This window comes from Schistocerca nitens, chromosome 2, assembly GCF_023898315.1.
Source record: "Schistocerca nitens isolate TAMUIC-IGC-003100 chromosome 2, iqSchNite1.1, whole genome shotgun sequence".
In the NCBI taxonomy this organism is placed as follows: Eukaryota; Metazoa; Arthropoda; class Insecta; order Orthoptera; family Acrididae; genus Schistocerca; species Schistocerca nitens.
The window spans coordinates 726,982,696-727,010,007 of record NC_064615.1 but is presented as its reverse complement, the minus strand read 5'-3'; the positions used below and the strand labels follow the sequence as shown (position 1 = coordinate 727,010,007).

The following is a 27,312-nucleotide window of genomic DNA, read 5'->3' as shown; positions in this document are numbered from 1 at the left end:
CATGACTAGAGGATTATTTTTCCTTATAATGGAAGGGGTTGGTGTAAGAAAGGGCTAACCCTTGAGAGCAGAGTTTTGAATTATTGGGTGTTATATGTTTGGTTAAACCGTAAATCACAGTGACCTTATTTGTAACTTTTTCTCTGAATTGTTCCACTGTGTTTTGGTTATCTAATCTGTCATATGCGTAAAAGTACTGTGTATTGTTAAGCCCTACAAAATAGTTTTCTTACAACATTGTCCCTACTATTGTGGGTTGTCACTGTATTCACCAAAAAGTATCTCGAAAAGTTTTGAGAGCAAATACATAATTTCTACAATCTTACATCAGTGACTATTGTAGATTAGGGAAGCTAAATGTAAGAAAGAAAGAAAACTACTGTAATAATATTCACAAAGTGACACTGCTATGTTTTCTATAGGGACTGAATTAATATGCCAAGGGCCAATTACACCAGTGTCGATTAAAAAGCTGGATAACTGAGGGTCCCGTGATCACGGTTAAAGCTTAATCACAATTGAATTGTCTGTTCTGCACCAATGTTAAATGCTGGTTAGCAGAACACATTCAGCCAACCAGGAATTTGACCGCAGTTAACTCCATGTGATACAAAGGAAAGCACCCGTTGTACATGCAAAAATAATCGTACTCACTGACTGTGATACGTTAGTACACTTTTCAGTTGATCGTCATGTGGGTATTGATACTGTCCCATGAAGAACAAGAAAGGAGGCATAATTTCTTAAAATTTGAAACTGATATCGTTTTAGAGCTTATCAACTAATGCGAAACTTTTAGAAAAAGGGTGGATATAGTAGTAAGAAGATTCAGGACTTGTCAATGTCTGGGACAAAAAATAATGCTGTAAATGATGTGACATACATACTATTGTTGTGGTCTTCAGTCCTGAGACTGGTTTGATGCAGCTCTCCATGCTACTCTATTCTGTGCAAGCTTCTTCGTCTCCCAGTACTTACTGCAACCTACATCCTTCTGAATCTGCTTTGTGTATTCATCTCTTGGTCTCCCTCTACGATTTTTACCCTCCACACTGCCCTCCAATACTAAATTGGTGATCCCCTGATGCCTCAGAACATGTCCTACCAACCGGTCCCTTCTTCTTGTCAAGTTGTGCCACAAACTCCTCTTCTCCCCAATTCTATTCAGTACCTACTCATTAGTTATGTGATCTATCCATCTAATCTTCAGCATTCTTCTGTAGCACCACATTCTCTTCTTGTCCAAACTATTTATTGTCCATGTTTCACTTCCATACATGGCTACACTCCATACAAATATTTTCAGAAATGACTTCCTGACACTGAAATCTAAACTTGATATTAACAAATTTCTCTTCTTCAGAAACACTTTCCTTGCCATTGCCAGTCTACATTTTATATCCTCTCTACTTCGACCATCATCAGTTATTTTGTTCCCCAAATAGCAAAACTCCTTTACTACTTTAAGTGTCTCATTCCCTAATGTAATTCCCTCAGCATCACCGGAGTTAATTCGACTACATTCCATTATCCTCGTTTTGCTTTTGTTGATGTTCATCTTATATCCTCCTTTCAAGACACTGTCCATTCTGTTCAACTGCCCTTCCAAGTCCTTTGCTGTTTCTGACAGTATTACAATGGCATCGGCGAACCTCAAAGTTTTTATTTCTTCTCCATGGATTTTAGTACCTACTCCGAATTTTTCTTTTGTTTCCTTCACTGCTTGCTCAATATACAGATTGAATAACATCGGGGAGAGGCTACAATCCTGTCTCACTCCCTTCCCAACCACTGCTTCCCTTTCTATATCCATAATCCTGATGTTGCATTGACTACCGTTACTTTGAAGTAACCTAGTTCATCACATAATTTCTAGATCGAGATTTGTTTCGTAATTTCATTTGAATGGAAGAGGAGATTTCTTTGAAGCTGCTCATGACCATTAAATAAGATATTTACCAACAATATGCAAACGTGAGGCAGTTGATAAAACCATGAGATAGTTATATAATATTTTACATGAAGTTTCATAACAACAAAAATTTCTAGTGTGTAACTTGTTTACATTCTGACATAGACTGACAGTCGTGTTAAGATTTCTGGTTACTGGAATAATGTTACAGCCTTTGCACCGAGAATTACAGTGAATATATCATTTGTAATGACTAACACTTTTTATTGCATGTAATAAGTCTATTAAATTAAGAAGAAAGTCCCAGAATCTTTTAGAAAACAAAATATGGGGGAAAAAGTTGAAAATAGGTGGATGTGAACATATTAGCTTTCTCTTTGTAGCTCACAAGAATATCAATTAGATTACAGTTTGAAGTGCAGCTGAGTCTGTGAATCAGTACACACTGTCTAAAGACCGTAGCTACAAGCATTATAATTTGTTATTTGACTGTGACAAATTGTATTAAAATGATGCACTTTTGATAGTTCTTCATTGTACTGTAGCATAAGGCGCACTGTGGAGGATTGATATAACTTTGTGAAAAATCCTGTAGCTGGTTCTTGTAACGTAGTGGGGATGAATAGAGTGAAAAATCGCCTGCTCAATCACAGTCTGCACGCTTATGGAGGAGGCAAGTGCGTGAACACAATCCAGCATTCTACCTGCCCTTGCTCTTCAACCCCACAAGTTCCCCTCCCCTTCCCTCACCCTGATAATATCACCGTTGGTCTAGCTGCACTTACAAATGTTACAGGAATTTGATATTTCTTAGCCCACTTCATTAAAAGATTAACATTAATTTTGTAGCATTAAGACAATGTTTTTAATAATCTGAGAATTTTTCATCCCTTACAATGTGGAAACTTTATTGGGCCTAGAGAAAAAATGAATTGGAAGTTTTTTGTTGGAAACTAGAATAGCTTACAATGCTTCACTCACATAGACTGTATCGTCAACACAGATTTTTGTTTGTTTATCTTTAATCGAGTTTTTATGTTGGTCACAAATTACAACACATTCTAAACTTTTCACACTAATTAAGGCCACAGAAGGATGGTCTTCTCCTAATATACTTCTGACCAGAAAGCTATTCTGCTAGTTTGAATCCAAGATTTTTGTTAAACATGCCTTTTGCATTCTTGTGGTGATATTTCAATAGAGTTACATTCACCAACACACATTTCTTTATATCTAATTGAGAAATGAGATATCAATTTTCATTGCTTTAAATGTTTTTTAATGTAATGAAATATTTTTTAAAAAATTTTCATCTCCTATTTCATCTCTGTAGGAACTGAATTATCAAAACCAGTGAAGCATGTCAATTTTTATTTCTAACGTAGATCCCAAAAACAAATTTTCACAGATGTAGCTTTGATGATACCTTATTAATTAAATAATTTCATAAAAATTTACATCCACAATTTAACTCCCTTAGGGGGTTGAATTTCCAAAAACACTGAAACGTTTTTTTTTTTTACCGAGAAGTCAAATACTGGTTTTCATTGATGTAGGTTTAAAAATGCTTTAGTAGTTCTTTAATAATTATTTTTTGAAAAAGCTATCACCCACAATTTTATCTCCTTAGTGGTTAAATTTCTGAATCTGCTGAAACACTTTGTGTTATTTCTGACTGAGAAACCAAACAATTATTTTTGTAGTACTAGCTTAAAAATTGCCTTAATAGGGACATGTTTTCAAAAAGCCTTTCATTCCATATTTTACCTCTGTAGGAGTGAAATTTCAAATTATCCCTCCATAAATAAAGTCTACATTATAAGATCTACACCCTCTCTAAATTTCGAGCTAACATCCTTAGTAGGTTGGGCTATGTGGTGATGTGTCAATGAATGGGTCTGGCCCTATTTCACCCCTTAGGTATTGGATTTCCATAAACAGTGAAACACGTATTTTTTCATTTCTAACCGAGAAACCAAACACAAATTTTCAAAGATTTTGCTTTAAAAATTTTTTCAGTATGAAATATTTTCACAAAACATTCCAAATCCCAATTTCAACTCCTTAGGTGTTGAATTTCGAAAAACAGTGAAATACTTTTTTTGTTTTGTTTCTAACAGAGAAGTAAAATACAAATTTTCATAGCTAGTGCTCCCTTAGGGGTTGAATTTACGGGAACACTGAAACATAGATTTTTTTTTTTTTTTTAAATTTGTAAGCAAGAAGTCAAATACCAATTTTCATAGATGTAGCTTTAAAAATTCTTTAATATTTCGTTCATAATAATAATAATTATTATTATTATTATTATTATTATTTATATGTTCATAATAATAATTTATATTTAAAAAACGTGTACCCACTTTTTCACCCCCACAGGGATTAATAAAAATGCTGAAATGTGTATTTCTTTATTTCCAATCAAGAAACCAAATACCAGTTTTTGTAGGGCTACCTTCAAAACTGCCTTAATAACGATTAATTTTCACCTATTTCACCCCTTTATAGGTGCAATTTTGAAAAATCCTTTCTTAAACAAAACCTACCGTATATGATCAAAACCACCTCCAGATGTCAAGTCTTTATCCTTAGTGTTTTAGTGTGGATGATGATGATGATGATGATGACGATGATGACGATGATGTCAGTCACTTGGGACATTGTGAGTGTGTGCGAGTGCACACACACACACACACACACACACACACACACACACACACACACACACACACACCTCTTTACGAAAACCATAAAAAAGTAACCTTTAAATGCTTAAAGCCTCCAGCCCCAATGCTCCCCATAGACAGGATTTTTAGTATATTCCTCATGGCCCTCCCTTCTACCATTGTACAAAAATTTGTGACTACATGAATTAATTTTCCTTCTTTGACTGGACTAAGTACTCTTATCATAGAAAACAAATGGACCAAAATCTTTTACTTGTGGTACAGCATTTGACCATGTTGTCTGTAATTATATTTTGCTGAAAGTCACAGAGTGGTACAAACTCTGCAGTAACCACAACTGCAAAACAGAGGAAAGATATATTTTTGTAATTTCAGTGACCACGGCCGTGCACAGAATGAACATACATTTCTGGTGTGCTCACATTATTAATACAAAAAAACTGAAAACGGGCACGCAGTATAACAAGCTCACTGTTGTTAACACTTCTGATCTTATTTTATTGCGATTGTGTTTGAAATAATTAACAGAGCTCTTCTATCCAGTATGAATTTGTCTCTAGTTAAGGGTTTTGTAAACAGATCTGCCAACTGTCCATCATAAAAAAAACATAGCAGACTTGACTCACTGTCCTCAACATGTTCTGGTACATAACAGTATTTAATGTCTATGTGTTCAGTATATTTGTGCAAGCGAATAGCACTTTAAGGACACAAAGTCTAGGTTTGAAGCAATCAGTTATCCCTCAGAATTTTGCTTCACATGAATGTCAAGTTTTTAAAAACCAGCAGATGCTTGCAGAATTTATCAGCCTCTCAGCTTCATCTTTTCATTTTCTTTGACTTGTTCACTAGTATCATCCTTTCCAGATTCCTCTCGAATATCTTTGCAGCGAAGTCCCCCAGGTGAAATTGAGCATATCTCTTGTTCCACGGTTAAGCCATGGGTTTCTTCTTCATTGAAAGAGATATTGCAGGAGATTATAGTTTCCTTTGAATCAGGATTGCAGAGACGATAATAATTGGTACTATACCCATGATTGCCAACCATGAACAAAGAAATTTATTTGCTATCCCATTTTGGCGTAAATTGACCGGGAATGTGTACATATGTGCTGATCTAAACTCCCTCGTGTTAAAGGCGGAGGTTTTCCAAACCATTTTTCATATGTAATAACATTTTTTGCTTTACATGGTCAATGATTTAAGATGTATGCAACACAATTTACTGCCTTGCCCATAATTCTTGCGATAAGCCTGTATTCAATAACATAGTATGCATAGTCAGCAATGGACATGGTTCCTCGCTCAATTTGGCCACTCTGCTGTGGTGTGTACAAACTTGTCTTCTTATGAGTTTTTCGTTTTTGCTTGAAATAGTCTTCAAATTGCCTATTTATGAATTCAGTCCCATTTTCATTTCTCAGAACTCTGATTTTGTTTCCTGTTTGTCGTTCAGTCCATCTCTGAAACGGGAAAAACACTGGAAAAGTATCATGTTCACATTTAAGAAAATACACAATCTGTATGAAGTGCAATTGTCCTTGAAAACTGTGAACAAATGTGCACCTCCAAGAGATGGTTTTCTCATCCACATACTTAAATTTGAAGATAAAACTCTAAATTTGAATGACACAATTTTCTATTCTTCCTGTCGTACTGACATGTTTCACAATAAAGATTTTCATTTTTAAACCAGGAATTAAATTCAAATCAGCCACATTCTTCAGACCTTTGAAATGAATGTGTCCAAGTCTCCTATGCCAGATCATTGGGGAATTCAAGGAAGCAGTATTTGCTTTTAGTTCATCTGGACTTTTAACCATCCATCTTAATTCCTGCTGCAACTAGACTTTAATTTGTGAACTTCCATTCACTAGTTGTCGAAAATAACTTTCATTCCTCTTTTTGTCAGAATTCCCACTTGAAATACATTTCTCTTTAGCTTAGGAATGTAAAATGAGTTTTCCAAGAGTGCAAGGTTTCCATTTTCTGCCAACTAAACACAGTAATTCAGTGGATTCAATGCCTTCTACCTTAACAGTGGAGTCGTCTCCAATTTGAACAAGAGTCATCATATTGAATGGGATCAGAAGTGTTGAACCAGTCTCTGTGTGTGACATCCTATCTTTCGATGCAGCACTATCAGTTAACCAAATATTTTCATGACCCAAAGAACAAATATTTGCTTGTTCTTCTTAGTCTGCTGCTTAGTAGTATCAGTCTTCAAGCTGTTTTTTTTTGCTAAAAGTTTGCTGCAGTTGGATTTAAAGTGATCCCATTTGTGACATAACAACATTCAACATCTTTGGTACTGACCATGTTAGACTAATTGATATTCTTGAATTGAACTTACTTATTTTTCCCACATTAGTTGCTGTGAATGCTGTTGACATTTCATCACACTTTTATTGTTTCTGTTACTCTTTCAGTAATCTTGAAGTAAAATTTTCTAATATTTGTTGATCTTCAGTATGAGCCCCATGCAGATGAAAAATTTCCGAAATTCCCTGACAGACTTCCCAAAATTTTAGCTTCTGGAACAAGTTCACCTGTATCAGCTAGCACTTGTCCCAAAGATTAAACTTGACTGATGGGCTGTGCAGTTGTGTCTGTTGGCAACATTCTGTAATCAAAAAACGCCTGCTTTGAGGCCATTTCATCAACTTCAGTTTACTGTCTTTGGATAGTCTTTGATCTGGGGCACATTTCAGCTGCATTTACACTTGACATAATGCATTGCAATTTGTCATATTCCATCACAGAAGGTATAACGAGCATCACATTAACGTTAAAGCCATCCCAAGCTATTTGACTCTCATCTGCTTCATTTGGCCCCAGTTTCTCCTTCATGATATCAAGAACTTTTTCAACATCAAAAATAATCTGCAACTTACCGTCAAATTTCTGTATGCAATAACTTAGTGTAGCCATATTCGTGCAAATTTGAACATAAATCAAACTTATAGTACTTGTTCAAAACTAACAATGAAGGTTTTCCACATAAGACCAGTTAAATATGACAGTCCCAGAACATGAGCATCAAAATTTAACCATCACAGTCCACTCAAAAAAAACCTCCAATCAAACCTAGTAAATTCACAAAATAGATGTATATGATTGCCTGGGTCCATAGCCTGTTGTCTGTAATTATATTTTGCTGAAAATCACACACAGTAACCATAATGACAAAAAAAGTAAATATATTTTTTTGTATTATCGCAGAACACAACTGTGCACAGTGTTAACATACGTCTGTGGTGTGTTCACACTATGAATATGCGAATCCTGGAAATAGCCACACAATATAACAACCTCACTCTTGTCAACAGACCACACATTATATTCCCTGGATCAGTACATTTGCAATTCATTGCTGCTATGCTGTCAGTTGATTCTTTTGAGTGCATTCCGTGGACCAAATCACCATTTTTATCTTTAGAATTTTTATCTTTAGAATCAGTACCACTCAAGTGATGTAGTGATGCCCATGCACTACTGAAAATATCTTTTAAGTGTGGCAAAAAATGTAATGCAAGAGCATGTGACATTTAAGAATTTACAATAATCTGGAGGTGGCGGAACAACAATTATCTTTGATAGATATCTTTGTAATTGGACTTAAGAATTACCATATATGCTGGAATACTTAATCATAGAAAAATTTATTTCAGTAGAAGAGAAAATTCAATATAGTGTTCACTGTGTTGTGTATTAAACTTTCCTAACTCCTAAAAAGTGACCGCTCCCTCCATGCCACTTTCCTCAGCTATGGTGACATCTGATTATAATTTAAATGATATATATGTAATTCTAGCACTGTGTAGTAATAAGTAAATACATTAACCATTTTTTTCTTTAGAATCAGTACCACTCAAGTGATGTAGTGATGCCCATGCACTACTGAAAATATCTTTTAAGTGTGGCAAAAAATGTAATGCAAGAGCATGTGACATTTAAGAATTTACAATAATCTGGAGGTGGCGGAACAACAATTATCTTTGATAGATATCTTTGTAATTGGACTTTGGTTCACTTTCTGTTGTTTTATTCATTTCTTATTTAATTTATGAACATAATAGTGTAGACGACAACATTTATGAACTTCCACCAAAATGGATGAAACATAGTTAATGGAAGAAAGCAATAGTTGAAAGAATTTTAATCTTAAATTCACTGCTATTTGCCATAGTAATTGCACATTAAGAAATATTTGAAGTATCAAGTGGAATGATATGAGAATGATAACCTGTTTGTAGGGAGGAAGTAGAGACGTGTCAGTTCAGAGCTATTTTTACATTTTCTTCTATGTATGCTTCAATACTGTCCCAAGTATGTAGTTTCATAGCTGTTGTAATACATGTACTCAAGTCTATTTTCTTTTTTAAACAGGTTATTTCAGCCTTGGAACACACTACTTAGGAACTGGCAAATCCTGGCAGTAACACATCCTGGCTATGTGGCGTTTTTGACATATGATGAAGTGAAGGCTCGGTTACAAAAATATATCAATAAGCCTGGAAGGTAATTATATGAAGTATTTTTGTATTATGAATTCATGAGGAATTTGAGAACCCTACTGGAAAAGTAATGTGTTGGATACAGTAGTCTTCAATGTCTGTCTTTGCAAACTCTGCAGAAGTGATGCAGTACCTCTATCTCTCCCTCCCTCCCTCCCTCCCTCCCCCCTTTTGTTTGTTTGAGAAATTTACCCAGAAGTGTCTCAGCTTCTTAATCCTTGACATCTGTTTTTATAGTGCTCATACTGTTACTGGTTGATATTACTTTAAATGGGTTATTGGTAGGCGAATGCCATATTTTAAATCTGAATTTCTTGTACACATTGCCAATGAACAGCAATTACTAAATTAGGTCCGGATGAAAGTCTACAAACTTCCTTTGATCACAAATACAACATTGTACATTACACTAAGAGAAAATGAATTGTCCAATTTCTACAAAACTAGTCTTTGTAATTTATTTGGCGTATAAATTTAAAAGAATGCGAAATATCTATATTACAAATATCTGTTACATCTTATACAGTGTGTCCATGAAATCTCTCCGCAGTGGTGAGCTCTGCCGGTCTTGTCTTGCAGGGCACGTAAGGTTGGCAGCCCATTCATATCGTTGTGGAAGGTAGGGGCTGGGATTCACTGGTAGTGGCTCCAATTACGTTGGAAGATGGAATTCAACATTATTACAATTAAAAGAATGAAAGTAATTAATCATTGTATTTAAAATAAAATACACTGTACTCTCCAGTATCACAGTATGTGTGGGAAATGCATAGTTGGCATAGTTGAAGGCATAGTTCAACATGTTTACAGTTATTTACAGACACATTTACCAATGTTTCACATGTAATCGAATCCAGGTATCAATTATTGCTGTCTTCAGTTCATCTGTTGTCTTTGGGTTATTTTGATACACAAATGTCTTAGCCACACCCCCAAAGGAAATAGTTGGGCGGAGACAGATCCGGTGAGTGTGGGTGCCAGAGATCTTTCGTAATTACTCTGCCTCCAAAGATTTAATCTAAAAGTTGTAAGGACTGATGTGTTGTATGAGCAGTAGCGTTGTATTGTTGGAGAAGTGAATGAGTGCTTTCACTTTCATTCACCAGGGCAATAAATGCATGAACTATTTAGGAACTGTAGACATCGAAAGTGACGGTAGTTTCAAAGATTGACCCTATAATTCACACTTGCGTTATTGCAACCCACATTTCGATTTTCCCTGCTTGGAATGGCATTGCACTTGAGCATGTTGATTTTCTGATGACCAAATTCATGAATTTTCAGAATGAATGTAGCCAGATAGGTGAAACCAAGCCACATCAGTGAAAAAGGTTCAATGTAAAACACCAACTTCATGTCACTGAAACCATTCACAATACGTTATTCATTCCACATGGTCCATACAATGTAACTGTTGCACAGCAGTAAGTTTATACGGATCACATCCCCATTTTTTGGTTGCAGCCGTATGTGGTGTCGTACGAGAGACTTTAGCCTCTTGCAATAATCTACTCACTGGTTCTGATGGACTTCACAACATGATGTAAAAAATATTGTCAAGCTTCTATTCTCTTAAAATTGTGGACATACCAGTTCGTGGAAATTGTGGACATACCAGTTCAGGTGCATTGTGAACTGAACCTGTTGTCTGGAATTTGTGAATTCTGTCATGTACCTGTGATCTGGGACTTTAATTCATCATACTTCAGCCAATTTCCGTTAAATATTTATAAATTGAATACTCAAACCTTTCTGATGAATCAGTCTGTCTATTACTGACAGCAGTATTAAAATTCCTACAGTTGTTCCAGAGATTAGCCTGAACAGACAAAACTGCAGCTGAAAATGAGACAGATGGAAGAAAGTAAGTAAACTGTTTATTATTTCAAAAGTAATTACTTAAACTGTTAATTCATTTATCCCACTGTGAGACAAGGCAGTAAATGCCTTCATGGAAAAATATTTGTGATTGTCTTCGGGACCAAGATTGTACTCGTGTGTGCAGCTCTTCATCCAAAACAAATTGATGGCCACAAATGTTGTTATTCAGGGTTCAAAAACGATGAAAATTGCACGAGGATTATTCAGGGCTCAAAAACGATGAAAATTGCACGAGGATTATTCAGGGCTCAAAAACGATGAAAATTGCATGAGGAGAGATTGGAACTATATGGGGGATGTGTATGTCCTGCCCAGTGAAACTTTTGCAGTGTAATCAAAACAAACTACAGAAGTTTTGCTGGGAAGTTCTTACACATGCCCCATACACTCCTGATCTCTACCCAGTAGATTACCTTATTTTTGGAGCCCTGAAAACGACATTCATGGCCGTCAGTTTGCTGTGGATGAAGAGGTGCACACATGGGGTGCAACTGCAAACATATTTTCACGAATGCAGTGATTGTCTTGTTTCACAGTGGGATAAATGTATTAACGGTTATGATGATTACTTTTGAAATAATAAACAGTTCTGTACCTCAACCGGTAAAAATGGAACCATTATATGGGCACTTTATTGTCTGTCTGTCTGTCTGTCTGTCTGTTTGACTATAAAAAGCCAGTTTTCTCAGGATTGATTGGATCTATCAAGTTGAAATTTGTCACACACCAAGGTCATTGTGGGCAGTTGCCTTACCATTAGGCTGTCTGATCATGACTCTCGGCCAGACCCAAATTTCCATGTCATCAGCCATGTGTCTACAACCTGCTCTCATACATTCATTTTGTATATTCCCATACATGGGAGACATTTTAAGTTCTGTTCCTTCGGCAAGCAAAAAGTAATATCAATTTAGATTTTAAACTTCTCAGCATTGTGGCATTGAAATATCGACAAAACAAAATGGGGCACCAGTAATGTTCATGCGTCCTCAAGACTCGGCCCATTCATTTCATTGGCCCAAAAGACAGGATGCTTTTTGGGTACCAGAAACTAATTATTTTTCCAGGTGCTCTGTTCCATCAGTATTATTGGCTGATGGCATCATTTCCAGAAAATGAACTGCAGAAAGTGGTTCAAAAATTTTGGAAAATATAAACCATAATGTTCAGAAGATAAATGCAAAAATTGATATTACTTTTTGCTTTCCACATGTGAAAGATGCTCTTACAGATTTGAGAATCGGAGATAAGGTACTTAACAATTGCCTTCATAAGCAGACAGGTGTCACTACAAGGCTTTGGAATTCAAACAAAGAAACCAAATGTGAGGCTTGGGAACCTAGATGAAGAACATGTACGAACCCAATATAGTGAGATACTATACTGAAGCGCCAAAGAAACTGGTATAGGCTTATGTATTGAAATACAGAACAGGCAGAATACGGCACTGCAGTCGGCAATGCTTGTATGTGACAGAAGTGCAACCTTCCGCAAATTGCTGCAGATTTCAGTGTTGGGCCATGAAGTGTCAGCATGTGATCTATTCAATGAAACATCATCAAAATGGGCTATCGGAGCCGAAGGCCCACTTGTGTACCCTTGATGACTGCACGACACTAAGCTTTACACCTCATATGGGCCCGTTATCACAGACATTGGACTGTTGATGACCAGAAACATGTTGCCTAGTCCGATAAGTCTCATTTGAAATTGTATTGAGTGGATGGACATGTGTGGGTATGGAGACAACATGAATCCATGGACCCTGCATGTCAGCAGGGGACTATTCAAGCTAGTGGGGGCTCTGTAATGTTGTGGGGCTTGTGCAGTTGGTGTGATGTGGGACCCCCGATACGTCTATATATGACTCTTGACAGGTGACATCCTGCCTGATCACCTGCATCCATTGTGCATTCCGACAGAACTGGTCAATTCCCGCATGACAATGCAAATCGCATATGTCCAGAATTGGTACAGAGTTACTCCAGGAACACTCTTTGGAGTTTAAACACTTCCATGGACCACCAAACTCTCCAGACATGAATGTTATTGAGCATATTTGGGATGCCTTGCAATGTGCTGTTCAGAAGAGATCTCCAGCCCCTCGTACTCTTGCGGGTGTATGGACAGCCACGCATTATTCATGGTGTCAATTCCCTCCAGCAGTACTTTAGACATTGGTCGAGTCCATGCCACGTCATTTTGCGGCACTTCTGCGTGCTCACGGGGTCCTGTATGATATTAGGCAGGCGTACCATGTTCTTTGGATCTTCAGTGTACTTGTGAATTTAAAAATAAAAATCAAATGCAGTGAAACATAGACAACAGGTTGCTGCAGTGTAGCCTGTTGCTGTGGTACATTCCCTCAAATTTGCCTCTCATTTTCATGTTTTGCTAGCACACATTGGAAAATCAAATGTGATTCTCTGAATGCTTGAAAACATGCTCTTCCCAACTGTGATTAGTTTGATGTCGATTATGGAGAACAGATTTTCTAAAAGCAAATTGGATGTGATCAACTTCTTCTTCTTTGTTTTTTTCATTTTTTTTATTTTTTTTTAAGGAGTTTGAATTGATTTTGTAGAAATTACAAAACAGTACTCAGATGATTTTTTATTTTGCAGAACCTTTTGTTGCTAAGTAGTTGTGTCCAAAGTTTCATGTTTATCAATATCTTTAATCAATGATATACAAGATGCCAAAGTTAAAACTTATAACCACAGTGTGGTTTTTCTGGCTACTTTACCTAAAAATTTGTGTAACATTGTTGGCCCTTGCTGAAAATTAAACCTATGTTCTGGGTAGGCTTAAAACACTTTTTTTTTTTTTTTTTTTTTTGATTGAGACTGGTTTTGAAGCTTACATAGGAAATCATATGTGTAAAAGAAGTGTCAAATATACCCTTTTTACGTCTTTCCACAAAAATTGTCATCTTTTCAACAAATTTGTAGATTATTGGAAAATAGTGGGTGAATGAAAATTTGTATTCCACATCCTTGTTCTACTGACCTATTGTGTATTAAGTTTCATGTTCAGCATGCATTACTCTGTGAGGTATAAGGATCAGAAGATAACATTTTTTCTTCCAGTGATTCTCGTGTCCAACTTCAGATCAAATGAGCTAACATTGTAGCACATGTTTGGTAATGAAATACACTTTTTTGTGCTTAAAATCAACGTCTTTCTAATGCACACAATTTGTGAAGTAGTACAGAACATAGTTCTTTGCAGAACTGGGTTAAAGAAAACACATTTTTTTATCGTTTTACAAAATCTTTTACTTTGCACTTAATTTTTCTGTATTGTAAAGTACATAAATGAAACTTTTGAGAACCTATGTTGGATTACTACATGCAAAGTTTCATGTTTGTTATTCATTTTGCCTTCAGTTCCTTGCCAGAAAGCAAGGACGAATTTGAATAGTGCACCATTTTGTCCTATGATGGTTGGCAGCTGTGGTTTTTTCATGTTTGTAAAATGTGATCCTTCCCATTAGTAGTCTGATAGCTTTTGTGTGGTGAGCATTGTTGTTTGACATTTATTTTCGTCATGGTGCGGATGACAACTGAGCATCATATCCAAGCGATAAAATGTTATTTCAAAAACAGTGAAAGTCCCATGGCAACCATTCATGAATTGCGTGTGACGTTTGGACACAATGCTGCTAAAACCGTACATAGGTTTGGAAGTTGATCTGGAAGTTTGAGACCACGGGTTCTGTTTCAAACGTTAAGGAAACAGGATGACTGCGTTCTGTTCAAACATGAGAAAACATTGCTATCATGTGTGGCAATGTGACAATAAGTCCCAGAAAATTGGTTCGCCAACAAGCTCAACAATTGAATTTATCACCAGTTTCACTCAATGAAATTGTTTCAAAAGATCTGGAAATGCATGTGTAAAAGATTAGACGTATACAAGAGTTGAAGCCAGCACATCATGGAAACAGACATCAATTTGCCCAATGGGTCTTGGCTCAACAAGTGAAGAATGAGATCTTCACAAAATGAATAATTTTCTCAGATGTGGTGTACTTCCACCTCAGTGGGTACGTCAGTTAGCATAACTGCAGAATTTGGTGTAACAAAAATCCGCAGGTGATTGTGGAAGGTGAAATCATCCACAACACATGACTTTGTAGTGTTAGTTGTGGGCCTGTACTTTTTGAAAGTAATGTGGGAGTTGCCATTACTGTGAATGGCGACCATTACCAAAACATGCTTTCTGATTGGTTTTTCCCTCTTATTGATGAAACTGATGACTTTTGGTTTCAGCAAGATTATGTTACTTATTGAGCATCCTGATTGCTCTGCTGAATGAATAGTTTCCTCAAAAAATTCTCTCTTTGTGAGGCAACCAGGAGTGGCCTACCAAATCATGCAATCTTATGCTGTGTGATCTTTTTTTGTGGGGATGTGTGAAATCAAAAATGTACATGAACGAACCACAAACAATACAACAATTGAAGGGTGAAAATAAAAGGGTTATTAACGGTATTCCACGACATTTTTGTGAATGTGTCATCGAGAACTTCAGCGAATGCATTGCTGGTTGCTGCAGAGCCTTGAGTGGTGATATGGAAGATATAATTTTTTACACATAAATGGGAGAAGTTAGTTACTTATGTGTTCATAAAAAATTATATTATCAGAAATTTTTAAGTTCCATAGTACTTTAATACCCATCCCTACTTCCCAGACACCCTCTGTAAGAAGCCAAATGTTGAAACATTTTCGGGCACCAATTTTATGGGTGATTTTGTCTAAAATCTTCTTGCTGAATACAACTCATAAAATTCTTTTTTGCGTGCTATTCCCACACTCTGTTTAGATTCCCCACTATTTCAGCCATCATCAATTATTTTACTACCCAAATAGAAAAATTCTAAAACCTATGGTGTCTTATTTACTGATGTAATTACCTCAGCATCAGCTGATTTAATTCAACTACTCTCCATGCCCTTATTTTAATTTTGTTGATATTCTGTAATCCCTTTTCAAGGCACCCATTCCATTCAGCTGGACTTTTTTTGTGCTTGGCAAAATTACAATGTCATTGGGAAACCTAAAAAGATTTTGTTTCTTCTCGCTGAACTTAAATTCCTTTTCATGTTAGTCTTTATTACATCTACTCGAGTAGAAGACAGTCCTGAATTTAAAATGACCCCCCAACCCCCTTTTTCTAAGAGGCTTCTTGAGAAAAATTTATTTTTAGTATCTTCGGACTCATTAAAACTACAAACGGTTTTATTTACATGAAGTGTCTGCCAAAAAGTTGTTATACCTATTCTAAACTCATGCCATTTATCGATTGTCTGCATTTTAATAATACCTGGAGAAATAAAATGAACTAAAAGAAGCGGTTTACATTAGTTTTTGGACCATTTTCTTTTCTACCATTTTTGCTTACTAGCCCTGTAGTCAGTAGTGTCACTATTTTAAATCATTGTCATCCTAATAACACAGTTGTGAAATTTATATATTTGTTGTCACAAATATTTGGCTGTTTCTTCCAAATATGTTGCTATTGTCATTACAGTGCTACTTGAGAACACAGCTGTTTTCTCTGAGTACTTATCAGATTTTGCTTCTATAATGTTGAGAGAATGTTACAATGTCTGTTGCTTCCAAACATATCCCTTGCATACAACATTGCAGCAAGAAACATATGAGTTTGCCTTGGCCATTATCTAGACTTTTGCCATCTCCTGCAGAAATGGATACTATTGTTGAGTATTTGTCCAACTTTAAAGCCAGTTCGATCCCAGCTATAAATGGACTCTGACAAACTGCAGTTTAAATGTGGTAGATGTTCATAACAAGCCAGTTTATGTAGTGTAGATTTCCATGGTTGGCAGTATGATGAAGCTTGCTGCTCTCTCATCACTCCCGTCCCCACAATCGTCCCAGCCAAGCTGGTGTCACTGTTCCCCTAAAGAAGAGCGCTATTGCAATTAAGTTCCATTCTTGAACGTTTGCTCACTCATGACAACAATTACAGCCAGTTTAAAATGATTTCTTTCCTTTGTTAGAAATTTCATTGTGGATTAATTTTTCTTCTTGTTTCATAGTGTCACCATCATATTGTATAGCTGCTTAAAAGCTGGTCAAGTTCTTACCTAGTATTCTGATATATGAGCAGTGACCGAATTTCTCACTTGCAATCCACTTAGTAAATCATTATAGTCTCTCTAACCAAATAAAATATTGGTCTGGATTCTGAATCAGCTAATGTTTTTGAAGGACAACATTTCCATTTTTGAGTTTTATCTTTACTTAAAAAGCAGCATTGATGTTTGTGTACAGTATCCATGCATATGTGAGAAGGTTTATTGCAGATGTGTTTGTGTACGGTATCCATACATATGTGAGAGAGTTTGTTGCAGACCTATTCAAACATAACAAAAGTTTGTAAGATGATAGAATTTAATGCTATTTCTTCAAGTGTTTCACAAAATTGTCAAATTTTAATCAGAGCAATAGACTATTGCAGTAAAGGATATGTTAAAACCCTGTCTCACTCCCTCCTCATTTACTGCTTGCTTTTAAAGTTCTTCTATTCTTATGGCTGCAGTCTGGTTTCCACACAAGTTACAACCTTTTGCTCCCCACATTTAATACCTGCTAACTTAAGAATTCCAAAGAGTATATTCTGGTCAGTGTTGTCATTGCCTTTTCTTAATCTACAAATGCTGTAAATGTGGATTTGCCTTTCTTCAATCTGTCTGGAGTCAACATTGCATCATGTGTTCCAACGTATGTCCTAAACACAAATGGAGCCTTCCCAGGTCAGCTTCTACCAGTTGTTCCATTCACTTGCAACTAATTTGTGTTAGTATCTTGCAGTCGTGACTTATTGAACTGATGATATTATGTTTCCATGATCATTGTCAAATATGTAGTGTCTAAGAAACCTTCTTTTTTGGATCACTAGACAGCATTCAAAAAAAATCATATTACTGAGTTTTATTATGAAATGTAAAAATACAATACTTAACTTTACAATTACACAGATGCGTCTCAAGCAAAGGGCAACATACGAAAAATTAAATCATCTTCAGTATAAACAATTCAAAGTATGTGCTACATAGAGTGTACAAGTGAAGTAAAGAGTGTTGACGCGTCTATCCAAGTCACTAGTCTTGAAGCTGCCTGTTCTATTGAAGTGTCGCCAGTTGGTCACTGGGCTTATGTTCTCTTCACATAGGGGCAGCTGCTGTCGTGTTGTTGAGAGGGGTCGGTCAGCTTGTGATTGGCTGATGTCTTCTCACAGCCATCTCTTCTCTATCATTCCCAACTGGTGTGCTAGCACTTGACTTACTTTCTGTGTTCCTGTTGAACAGTTTTGTCATGGTTGGTTCTCCTAAGAATCTTTATACTTCTAAGGTGATGCCATTTTCTTAAAGTGAATTATTCCAACTTAGATCTTTCTGTGTCCTGTCAGGTTCTTCCTACAATAGTACACCCACAAATTCATCTTCATCCACTTCCTCTTCTCCTGCAGCAATATTTTATTAAAGTTTCTTGATGTTACACCAGAGCATAACTTACAAGAGCACTGATACGCTGTTCTATACATGTACTTTTTATTTTGCAAACACATTCATACTCACTTTCTCTTTCCAGGCTTGGCTTTGTCAGATTTTATAAAAAAATTGAATAGTTCATCAATATACATTTGCAGAAAATAGTGTATTTGAAACTTTCACTGTTCATCTGAATACAAATTAGCATTGATTAGGTAATTTTGTATTTTTCCATTTTGGGCCAGAACTTGCGTTTATTGTAATTGCAAATTTTAGTAATTTCTTACTATGCTGATTTGAAACTTAGGATTGCAGTCCTGAGAAATACTTGGGAGTCTTTCTTTTATTCCTGGTAATGCCTAATTTAGTTTGAGAAACTATATTAAGATTAGTTCTTGTTATCTTAGTATTCTTGTAGTGTTCCTTTTTTTTGGTTGGGAATACTATATTAACATTTTCATGATGTGATGTGCTTCATTAGTGCTTTTTACCACTTAACTGCACTCTTGTTCATATAAAATTATGCACTATATTTTATCCTATTGTGGAGATTTCCGAATTAATGCATTGGTAATAAGGGAAAGTTGCTTGATTCAGTTCATACATTTGAGAATACTGTCCTCTTTTTTTAGAAATTGTTGGTTGCTATCCCTGTGAACGTAACTGAATTGCAGAATAAAATCAATCACTGTAACAGATAATGGATTTGTTGCAATGCTAAAGTAGTCCTTTGGCTTCATACTTTAGATCAGGAGTGTCTCAACTGTTGTCATCGTGGAATGGTGAAGGTGATCTTTACCACCTGAATAATCTTCATCTTTTAATTACATCAACATTATAGTGACATGTAGATGTAGCATGATTGTAATCATATTGTAAAAATTTTTCTATTATGTGACACTTTACTTGTATATTTACTCTTTGCCTGTCACCTACCTAGGCCTGAGTCAGCAGTTGTCTTTTGACATGTAATTTGTTTGCAAACTACTGTAATCAGACGAAGCTAGAACACAATAAGAGTTACAGTCTCATTGTTGATTGCTGATTTTGTTTGTTGTCCTGCTTTTCAAACAATTGTGCGTCCTAAGCAATATACATGATTCCTCTTAGGTGCAGTAGTAGTTTTCGATTCTCTGAGACAGTAGTAGCTTCTGAACACCATTTTCAACTCAGTAGGTCCCCCCCCCCCCCCTTCCTTTTTTTTTTTTTTTTTTTTTTAATACTGATGCCTGTAAAAGATGGGAGTGTGTCCTTTTTCTACCCAGCATCCCTAATCTGCAGTATGGAGTTTCCTCCCAGAAGGTGAAGTGCATTGATAGTACATAATTTTATCAGTATAATGTGGCACTAGTATAATTGTTTTATTTTGTAATGCCTACAGGTATTTTGTGGTACCTACAGGTTCTGCACATCACAATTTGGAAATTGCAGTTCTAAAAGCAGGGCTTTAGGTTTTATGTTGGCTGATTTTTTTTTTTTTTGAACAGGTGGAATCTGAGCATGTGTTAATAATGTCAGAGTAGTTTAAAAAAAAAAAAGCAGAATATTTCTTTGAAGAGGTGAGTCTGCATACCTGGTGCATGCATGGAAACTACAGCAAGGTCTCAGGGGTGAGGGCAACTAGTTTAAAGAGAGAAAAAAAGAGGAATCTAAAGAAATTTTATATCCTATTTCATTGTTTTAGAAATATTACTACCTTTTTATGCATTGGTATTGATAAAAGTATTTTAATTCATTTCTTTGAAGAAACATGATATTTGTGTTTTTATATTACAACCTGATAATTTATTTAGTGTAAAAAATCTTGATGTACAAATTTGGGTATGAGATGGAATTATTCTTACATCTTCAAGTAGATATAAGTTCGTCTAAGCTGCGAAATAAAAATACCAAATACCGTGTGTAATGAAAAGGACATTATTTTTGCAGTTATGTATTTCGGCTGAGTTGCACAAGACTCGGACAGTGGGCCATTGGTTATGTAACGTGTGACGGTGATATTCTGCAGACTATACCGCAGAACAAATCCTTGTGCCAAGCCTTACTGGATGGCTACAGAGAAGGCTTGTAAGTTTGCGTGTATCACCTGTTGCAGTGTGAAGTTAATCATGTGTTTACATAGATCAGTTAAATGCATACTTTGTCAAACTGTGGTATTTTATGACAACTGTTTTCCTCCACTTCTCTTAGCTACCTCTATCCTGATGGGCGTAATGTGAATCCTGATCTTTCATGGGCAGTTCAGCCAACACCAGAAGATCATATAAAAGTAACTCAGGAGCAGTATGAATTATACTGTGAAATGGGATCTACCTTTCAACTTTGTAAAATTTGTGCTGAAAATGATAAGGATATTCGAATAGAACCTTGTGGACATCTTTTGTGTACACCGTGCTTAACATCCTGGCAGGTAGGAGTACCAAATTTCCATTTAGACAGGTCTTCAGATTTTTACATATGATAAGTCATATACCACCAAATATTTATAAATTTCTCTTTGAAATGCTAGCAACTATTAACAGTGAATTGTTTTAATCATTTTTAATAGACTCCCATCATGACAAATGGAATATTATTTTAATGTGTGCTTCTAACTTTTGCAGGACTCTGAAGGTCAGGGTTGCCCATTCTGTCGGGCAGAAATTAAGGGAACTGAGCAAATAGTGGTTGATCCATTTGACCCAAAGAGACAGCATAAAGCTGGCTCTACAGGAAACCTTGTGGATCTAGATGAAGATGAAGAGGTAGCACTTCCATCTGAATAATAGCCCCCACTCCTTCACTTACATTTTATTCTGCCTGCTTTCTGTCTGTGTTATTTTGAGCCTGTATGTTGCTTGCTTTGTCAGTTGCTTCATGTTGCTGTTTGGTGTATTCTTCTAACAATATTATGGCCATGTGTATGCAAAGTTCAAAAGTTCCCATACTGTGGGTTTTATTGTAGTAATATACTCACATGAATGATGGACTTAAATTTGTTCAGATATTGTTATTTTAATATTGCAATATGCATGGGTTTAAGACAGTTTAGGCAAAACAGTCCTCCTCCTCCCCCCCCTCCCCCCTCCTCCCCTCCCCCCCCACCCCAGTTTGTGTGTGTGTGTGTGTGTGTGTGTGTGTGTGTGTGTGTGTGTGTAACACTTGACTATTCATTTAATCTTGAGTGTTGATGACAACAAAATCATTACAACATAATTATTCAAGCTAGCCCTGGACACATTTGACCAACAAAATTGACTGAAATATTTGAAGCAATTAAGTACATTTGGACAGTGATGTGTTATCATTTGTTATTTGAACTGTGTTCAAAGGTCAGATCCTAATATTGAGAAGAGGATCTTCATTTTGTGATGGTTCATTTCTTGAACAATGGAATTTCTATTTAATCTCAATATTAATATGAGTTTTGAATCAGTATTAATCATAAATATTACATAAGTTTCATATTGTAAACTTATTATGCTGTTCAGGAGCTTTGTCTGTGATAAGACTTGTCCGTTTATTATCTTTCAAGTACATGTTATTCAGGAGTTAAATGGCTACAAGATTGATTTTATATTGTACAGTGGTTTTTGATAATTGTATTTTGAATAGTACAGTAGACTGTTACTGAAATTCTGAAGTGTATATAATAGAACTTATGTACTTGTTGCTTAAGTACTGGGAGATTCATACATTCTTGAACTTCCAGGTATTTTTATTTATTACATTGAATATCATAAGACATTAAAAGCACAGCCTTATCTTTTGTTTTGCTGCAAATTATAGATGTATATCATGTGTAACAATAATACTGTGATAATTTAATCAGCAATTATAATGATAAGTATTTTGTGAGGGCAATCTGATTCAATAGTTACTTTGAGAGAACATCATTCGAGGTTGCATACGCACATGGTACACATGTGTGAGCATTCCTCTTTTCCATCACACGTCTCCACATCCTCTTATCTCCTGTTTTGTTATTACTCACAGTGTGCATGTGTGCATGTATGCATGTACATTTGCATGAGAAACCATGTGGAGCCCCAATGAAAGTTCCATTTTCTTGTATTATGCATTTATTTTATTGTCTGTATGAAAATAAATCTGAATATTGTGTTTGCTTTCTAAGTAAACTTTGAAAAAGGTAAAGTTTGTCATGTTAACTTCATAAGCCCTCTGCTTTTCTTTCTATTTCAAATAGAAATTTCACAACCATTGGTATGTCCTTAAGACAGGATATATGCGTACAAGAGGTGTGTGTGTGTGTGTGTGTGTGTGTGTGTGTGTGTGTGTGTGTGTGTGTGCGTGTGTGCGCGCGCGCGCGCGCTCGTGTGTGCGCGTGATTGCGTGCGTGCCAGTATCAGTTACATTACTGGCTGACACAGCTAAATGTTACATGTACGTATAATAAATTTAAAGAGTTCCGATAGTTGAAAAGTTGGATTGCAGAATTTAGATGATGCACAGACAGGAATATAGAAACTATACATCAAATAAGAGCCTGATATATTCAGAAGAGAAAAGATATCTACATTTTCCATTACAGCTTGTTTTATATTAAGTCTTACCATAAAAATTTCCCTTCTTGTAGTCCAAGTGAAGTGATATATGATGAATAGACTCTTATTTGTTAATAGTGGAAACCAACTTTCTCTGGTTTTGCTAAACAGTGTGATAGAAATGACTCAAGGCTCTGGCTGATTTATTGATAAGTACATTTTGCTGATGTACAGTGGAATTGGAACAGTTTTGGAAGTAGTCTTACCATATTTTTTCAGCCATTTTTTAAATTAGCCATTCATAGGAAGTGTGCATTTCTTAAATTTGCTATATAACAGCTTGCCTTTTTAAAATTTTTGCATTCCTTAACTTTAGTAATATATATCAAAGTTAAAAGTGCAGTCACTTGAATAACTATAGGCAATACCTCTTACAATGACCTATGAAGCAAATGCCGAGTAAAATTATATGGACTGCTAAATGTATAAATTTTGTCTTGTGCAATATTGTGTACTATATTTTAGTATGTTCTGTATTGTTGATTGTACTAGATAATGTAAATATAAAGTAGGTAGTACATGTTGTTATTTTTTTAAGGAACCAAATTACTAATAAAATTGTGTTTTTCATATGCTGAAATATGCAGAGTAAAAAACATTGCATAGAGAGGCAGGAAAAAGAACTTGACATAGTAAATATATGAATACTACCTTTTAAAGTGGTACAGGTTTATTTGAAACGAGCAACATCCTTTCATTTATAGAATTATTGTTTGCTTCTAAATCTGTAATAGTTACACTTACGAATGGTGTAATAAGTTCTTAAGACTGTTGCTTTATGCACAATTTCAATATGAATGTTGTACATAAGAAATTATATTGATGTGACAACAAACCTAAACCTGACAGTTTTTCCTTTGCAAATAAAATAGGGTGTTCCTGTAAGAAATGAGTTGGAATCATATCAAGGTATTTTAATCACATAACACAGTGTAAGTTACGGGAGGTTTTTTCTTTTTTTTTACAAGGGGCGACTTTGAGGTGCACACTGTTACTGTAGCTATATTTTTGAAGGTATTCTGTAATTTATATGTAGACTACAATTTTCCACATAATTCATTTCCTTCTTCCAGATTTTGTTGTTTAATATATTTGGCTACAGAATCTATTTAGGAAGATGACTTTGTTGTATCCTGTGTAAAATTTGAAGTTAGGGAGTTCTGTTTGTCATTGCTTCCAAATTGTACTATAACATTGTTCAGCAACAGTCCGTGCTAGTGACCTTAAATGTGTCAACTTGTTTAGTATAACATTATCTTGAAGAACCTTTGAAGGATTGTAACAGTGTTTACACTACTAACATTCCACAAAAGTGACCTATGGAAATTCGTAGATTGACTTAGTTCTCTCTGGTGAAAGTTTTGGATATTCATGCAATTACAAAAGGAATTACTTAGTTCATACGAGATTGACAACTTAGCACATTTATGTTGCCTTTCCTTCTTAGTAGCACAATTGCTGTTTCCTCAATTACAGTTAGTGTAGGTAGAAACTGATATGGTTCTGTATTCTGAAATAAGGAAATGCTCCCTTAAAGTTGCGTGATGCAGTGCTTTGGTAGTCATTCTGTTTTGGTGAGACTCGCAGCTTCACATGAAATGTGATCCATGTGATGACATTAAAGTTTTGTGTGTGTGTGTGTGTGTGTGTGTGATATAATCTTGTGTAACAGCAACAGTTCAAGAGCTATCACTGTTGATTACAAGAATTCTGCAAAATACAGCTTAACTCCCATAATGTTCTCGATGATGTGAAAATTTTCATCGATCAGGTTATAAAGCAAGTTGGCACCGTGGAAAGGCATTGAATTCATATTTGGGACAATGGCAGTTCAAATTCACATCGAGCCACCCACATTTAAGTTATTGGGGTTAGCCTAAATCGCCCAAGGGGGGGGGGGGGGGATGCTTTGATTGTTCCTTTGAAATGGCAAAGCCAATATCCTTCCCCAATTCTAGCTAGTAATCTCAATGGGATATTAAACTCTAATCTTCCTTTCTTTCTTCAAGTAGGTGGTATTGTCAGAGTAGATGCCACGTTATGAAAGTTTGTCATAGTGAAATTGATTCAAACGATCGAGACAGTGCACATAGTAATGTCTGCAATGTAGGAAAAGCTAAATTGCTACACACACACACACACACACACACACACTCTCTCTCTCTCTCTCTCTCTCTCTCTCTCTCTCTCCACAGTACACACTGATGTTTCTTTTTCATATTTTATAATTTCATCCGCTTGCCACCTATTAGGTGGCCAACTCAAATCTTTTCTTATCTCTCGGCCACCAGTAAATTTTCTTTGTCCCTTTACTGTCCATTTGCCTAGATGCAAGCCCTGCCAAACTCCACTTCATTCTCATTATAGCCACATTTACATATTCCACTCCAGCGTATTCCCTGATCCAGTTGTTTCTTGTCGTAGTAATTAGAAAAATTCAATATAGTAAACGGACTGAAATGTTTTGAAATGACCGACATACATGTTTTTATATTGAATAATATCTGTTATCATTGTTACCAATATATTACTTTAATGATTAGATTAGTTGCTGCATCCTTTGTGACCTTAGTGGTCACTGTCTCGTCAGTCGCTAAAACAAACAGCGGTGTCTGACAAAGGCAAATAGTAAATAATGTTCTCAATTAATCTTCAGTTTGAATGTCTTTCTTTCATGGCTTTGAGGCTTCCTACCTTCTATCTGCTTCTCTTCCTGTACTCTTTAACTTTTTGTTTCTAATTATTCTATGTCTTTTTCTAATTGTCCCTTCCCATCTCCCCACTACATCATCTCCCTCTTTTGCTCCCTTCCTTTGTAGGGTTAACCATATTCCAAGAGGGATAATGTCCAATGATAAATGACAATTTGTTCTAGCAGGAAGACCCAGTTGTACTCTTTATGGGGTACTGAACATTTTATCAGCCCGTCTCTTGCTCAATAAGAAGAGTTTTTATACATTCGAGGTATCAAATTGTTAATGTATCTTAGTGGTTGATTCATGCTTCCTTCTTTTCTCAGAAATGGATATGATTTTCTATTTTGTTGGTTTTATCATGTCATTAACATCTCTCTTAATTTGTACATTATACAAAATAAGGTAAATCTTGTGGATACACCACAGTGTGTGCGCCATATGTATGCTTGTTTATGCAAGTCAGTCCTTGCTGCTTATTGTTGAGATTATCCAATTTCAACGTAATTGTCTTGCCACCTTCACTGGACTCAACATAATTGCGTGCTGTATAGATGCTTAACACCCAACTGTTGTGCATCTTAAAACAAAAACAGTCACCCCAACCACAATTTTCCTCCCTCCCCCTGCTTTATCTCCCTCCATCCCTCCCTTCCTCCCTATCTTGACTGCCACACCCATCACTATTGACCAGTTGTCTTGGTCTTCCTTCCTTCTGTGCTGCCATTAGCACATACAGAAATAAAATCTGTCAGTTCAGTAGACAGTAAGAATCAAAACATCCCCTTCCAGTATCTGAATACCACACCTGCTGATACTAAAAACGTGGAAACATGTTGTTCATTGACTACATTTCACAATTAAGTTTTTATGTTAATCTTTTGTGGTAGGTGTCAAAACATATACTGAAACTTGTAATTTAATTGAGAACTGTAAAACTTTCGTACACTATTTTGTAAATTTATGCAGATATGTTCCTGTAAAATATAAAAACATAGATGATGTGACTTCAAACGAAAGCACTGGCACGTCGATAGACACACAAACAAACACAAACACACACACAAAATTCAAGCTTTTGCAACCAACGGTTGCTTTGTCAGGAAAGAGGGAAGGAGAGGGAAAGACGAAAGGATGTGGGTTTTAAGGGAGAGGGTAAGGAGTCATTCCAATCCCGGGAGTGGAAAGACTTACCTTGGGGGAAAAAAGGACAGGTATACACTCGCACACACACACATATCCATCCGCACATACACAGACACAAGTAGACATTTGTAAAGGCAAAGAGTTTGGGCAGAGATGTCAGTTGAGGCAGAAGTACAGAGGCAAAGATGTTGAAAGACAGGTGAGGTATGAGTGGCGGCAAATTGAAATTAGCGGAGATTGAGGCCTGGCGGATAACGAGAAGAGAGGATATACTGAAGGGCAAGTTCCCATCTCCGGAGTTCTGACAGGTTGGTGTTAGTGGGAAGTATCCAGATAACCTGGATGGTGTAACACTGTGCCAAGATGTGCTGGCCGTGCACCAAGGCATGTTTAGCCACATGGTGATC

General features: G+C 36.1%; 1 protein-coding gene across 5 annotated transcripts in view; it reads left to right on the top strand.

Moving 5' to 3' along the window:
• The window catches only part of LOC126236925 (E3 ubiquitin-protein ligase CBL), a 205,564-nt gene that overhangs the window by 15,960 nt on the left and 162,292 nt on the right, over positions 1 to 27,312 (top strand). For 4 of the 5 annotated variants that reach the window (XM_049946594.1, XM_049946591.1, XM_049946592.1 and 1 more), the window contains exons 3-6: positions 8,989 to 9,120; positions 20,452 to 20,589; positions 20,713 to 20,936; positions 21,127 to 21,266. In XM_049946594.1, coding sequence (XP_049802551.1) covers positions 8,989 to 9,120; positions 20,452 to 20,589; positions 20,713 to 20,936; positions 21,127 to 21,266 — 634 coding nt within the window. Of the gene's footprint in view, positions 1 to 8,988; positions 9,121 to 20,451; positions 20,590 to 20,712; positions 20,937 to 21,125; positions 21,267 to 27,312 lie in introns of all 5 variants that reach the window. The other variant, XM_049946590.1, reaches the window with a different exon arrangement.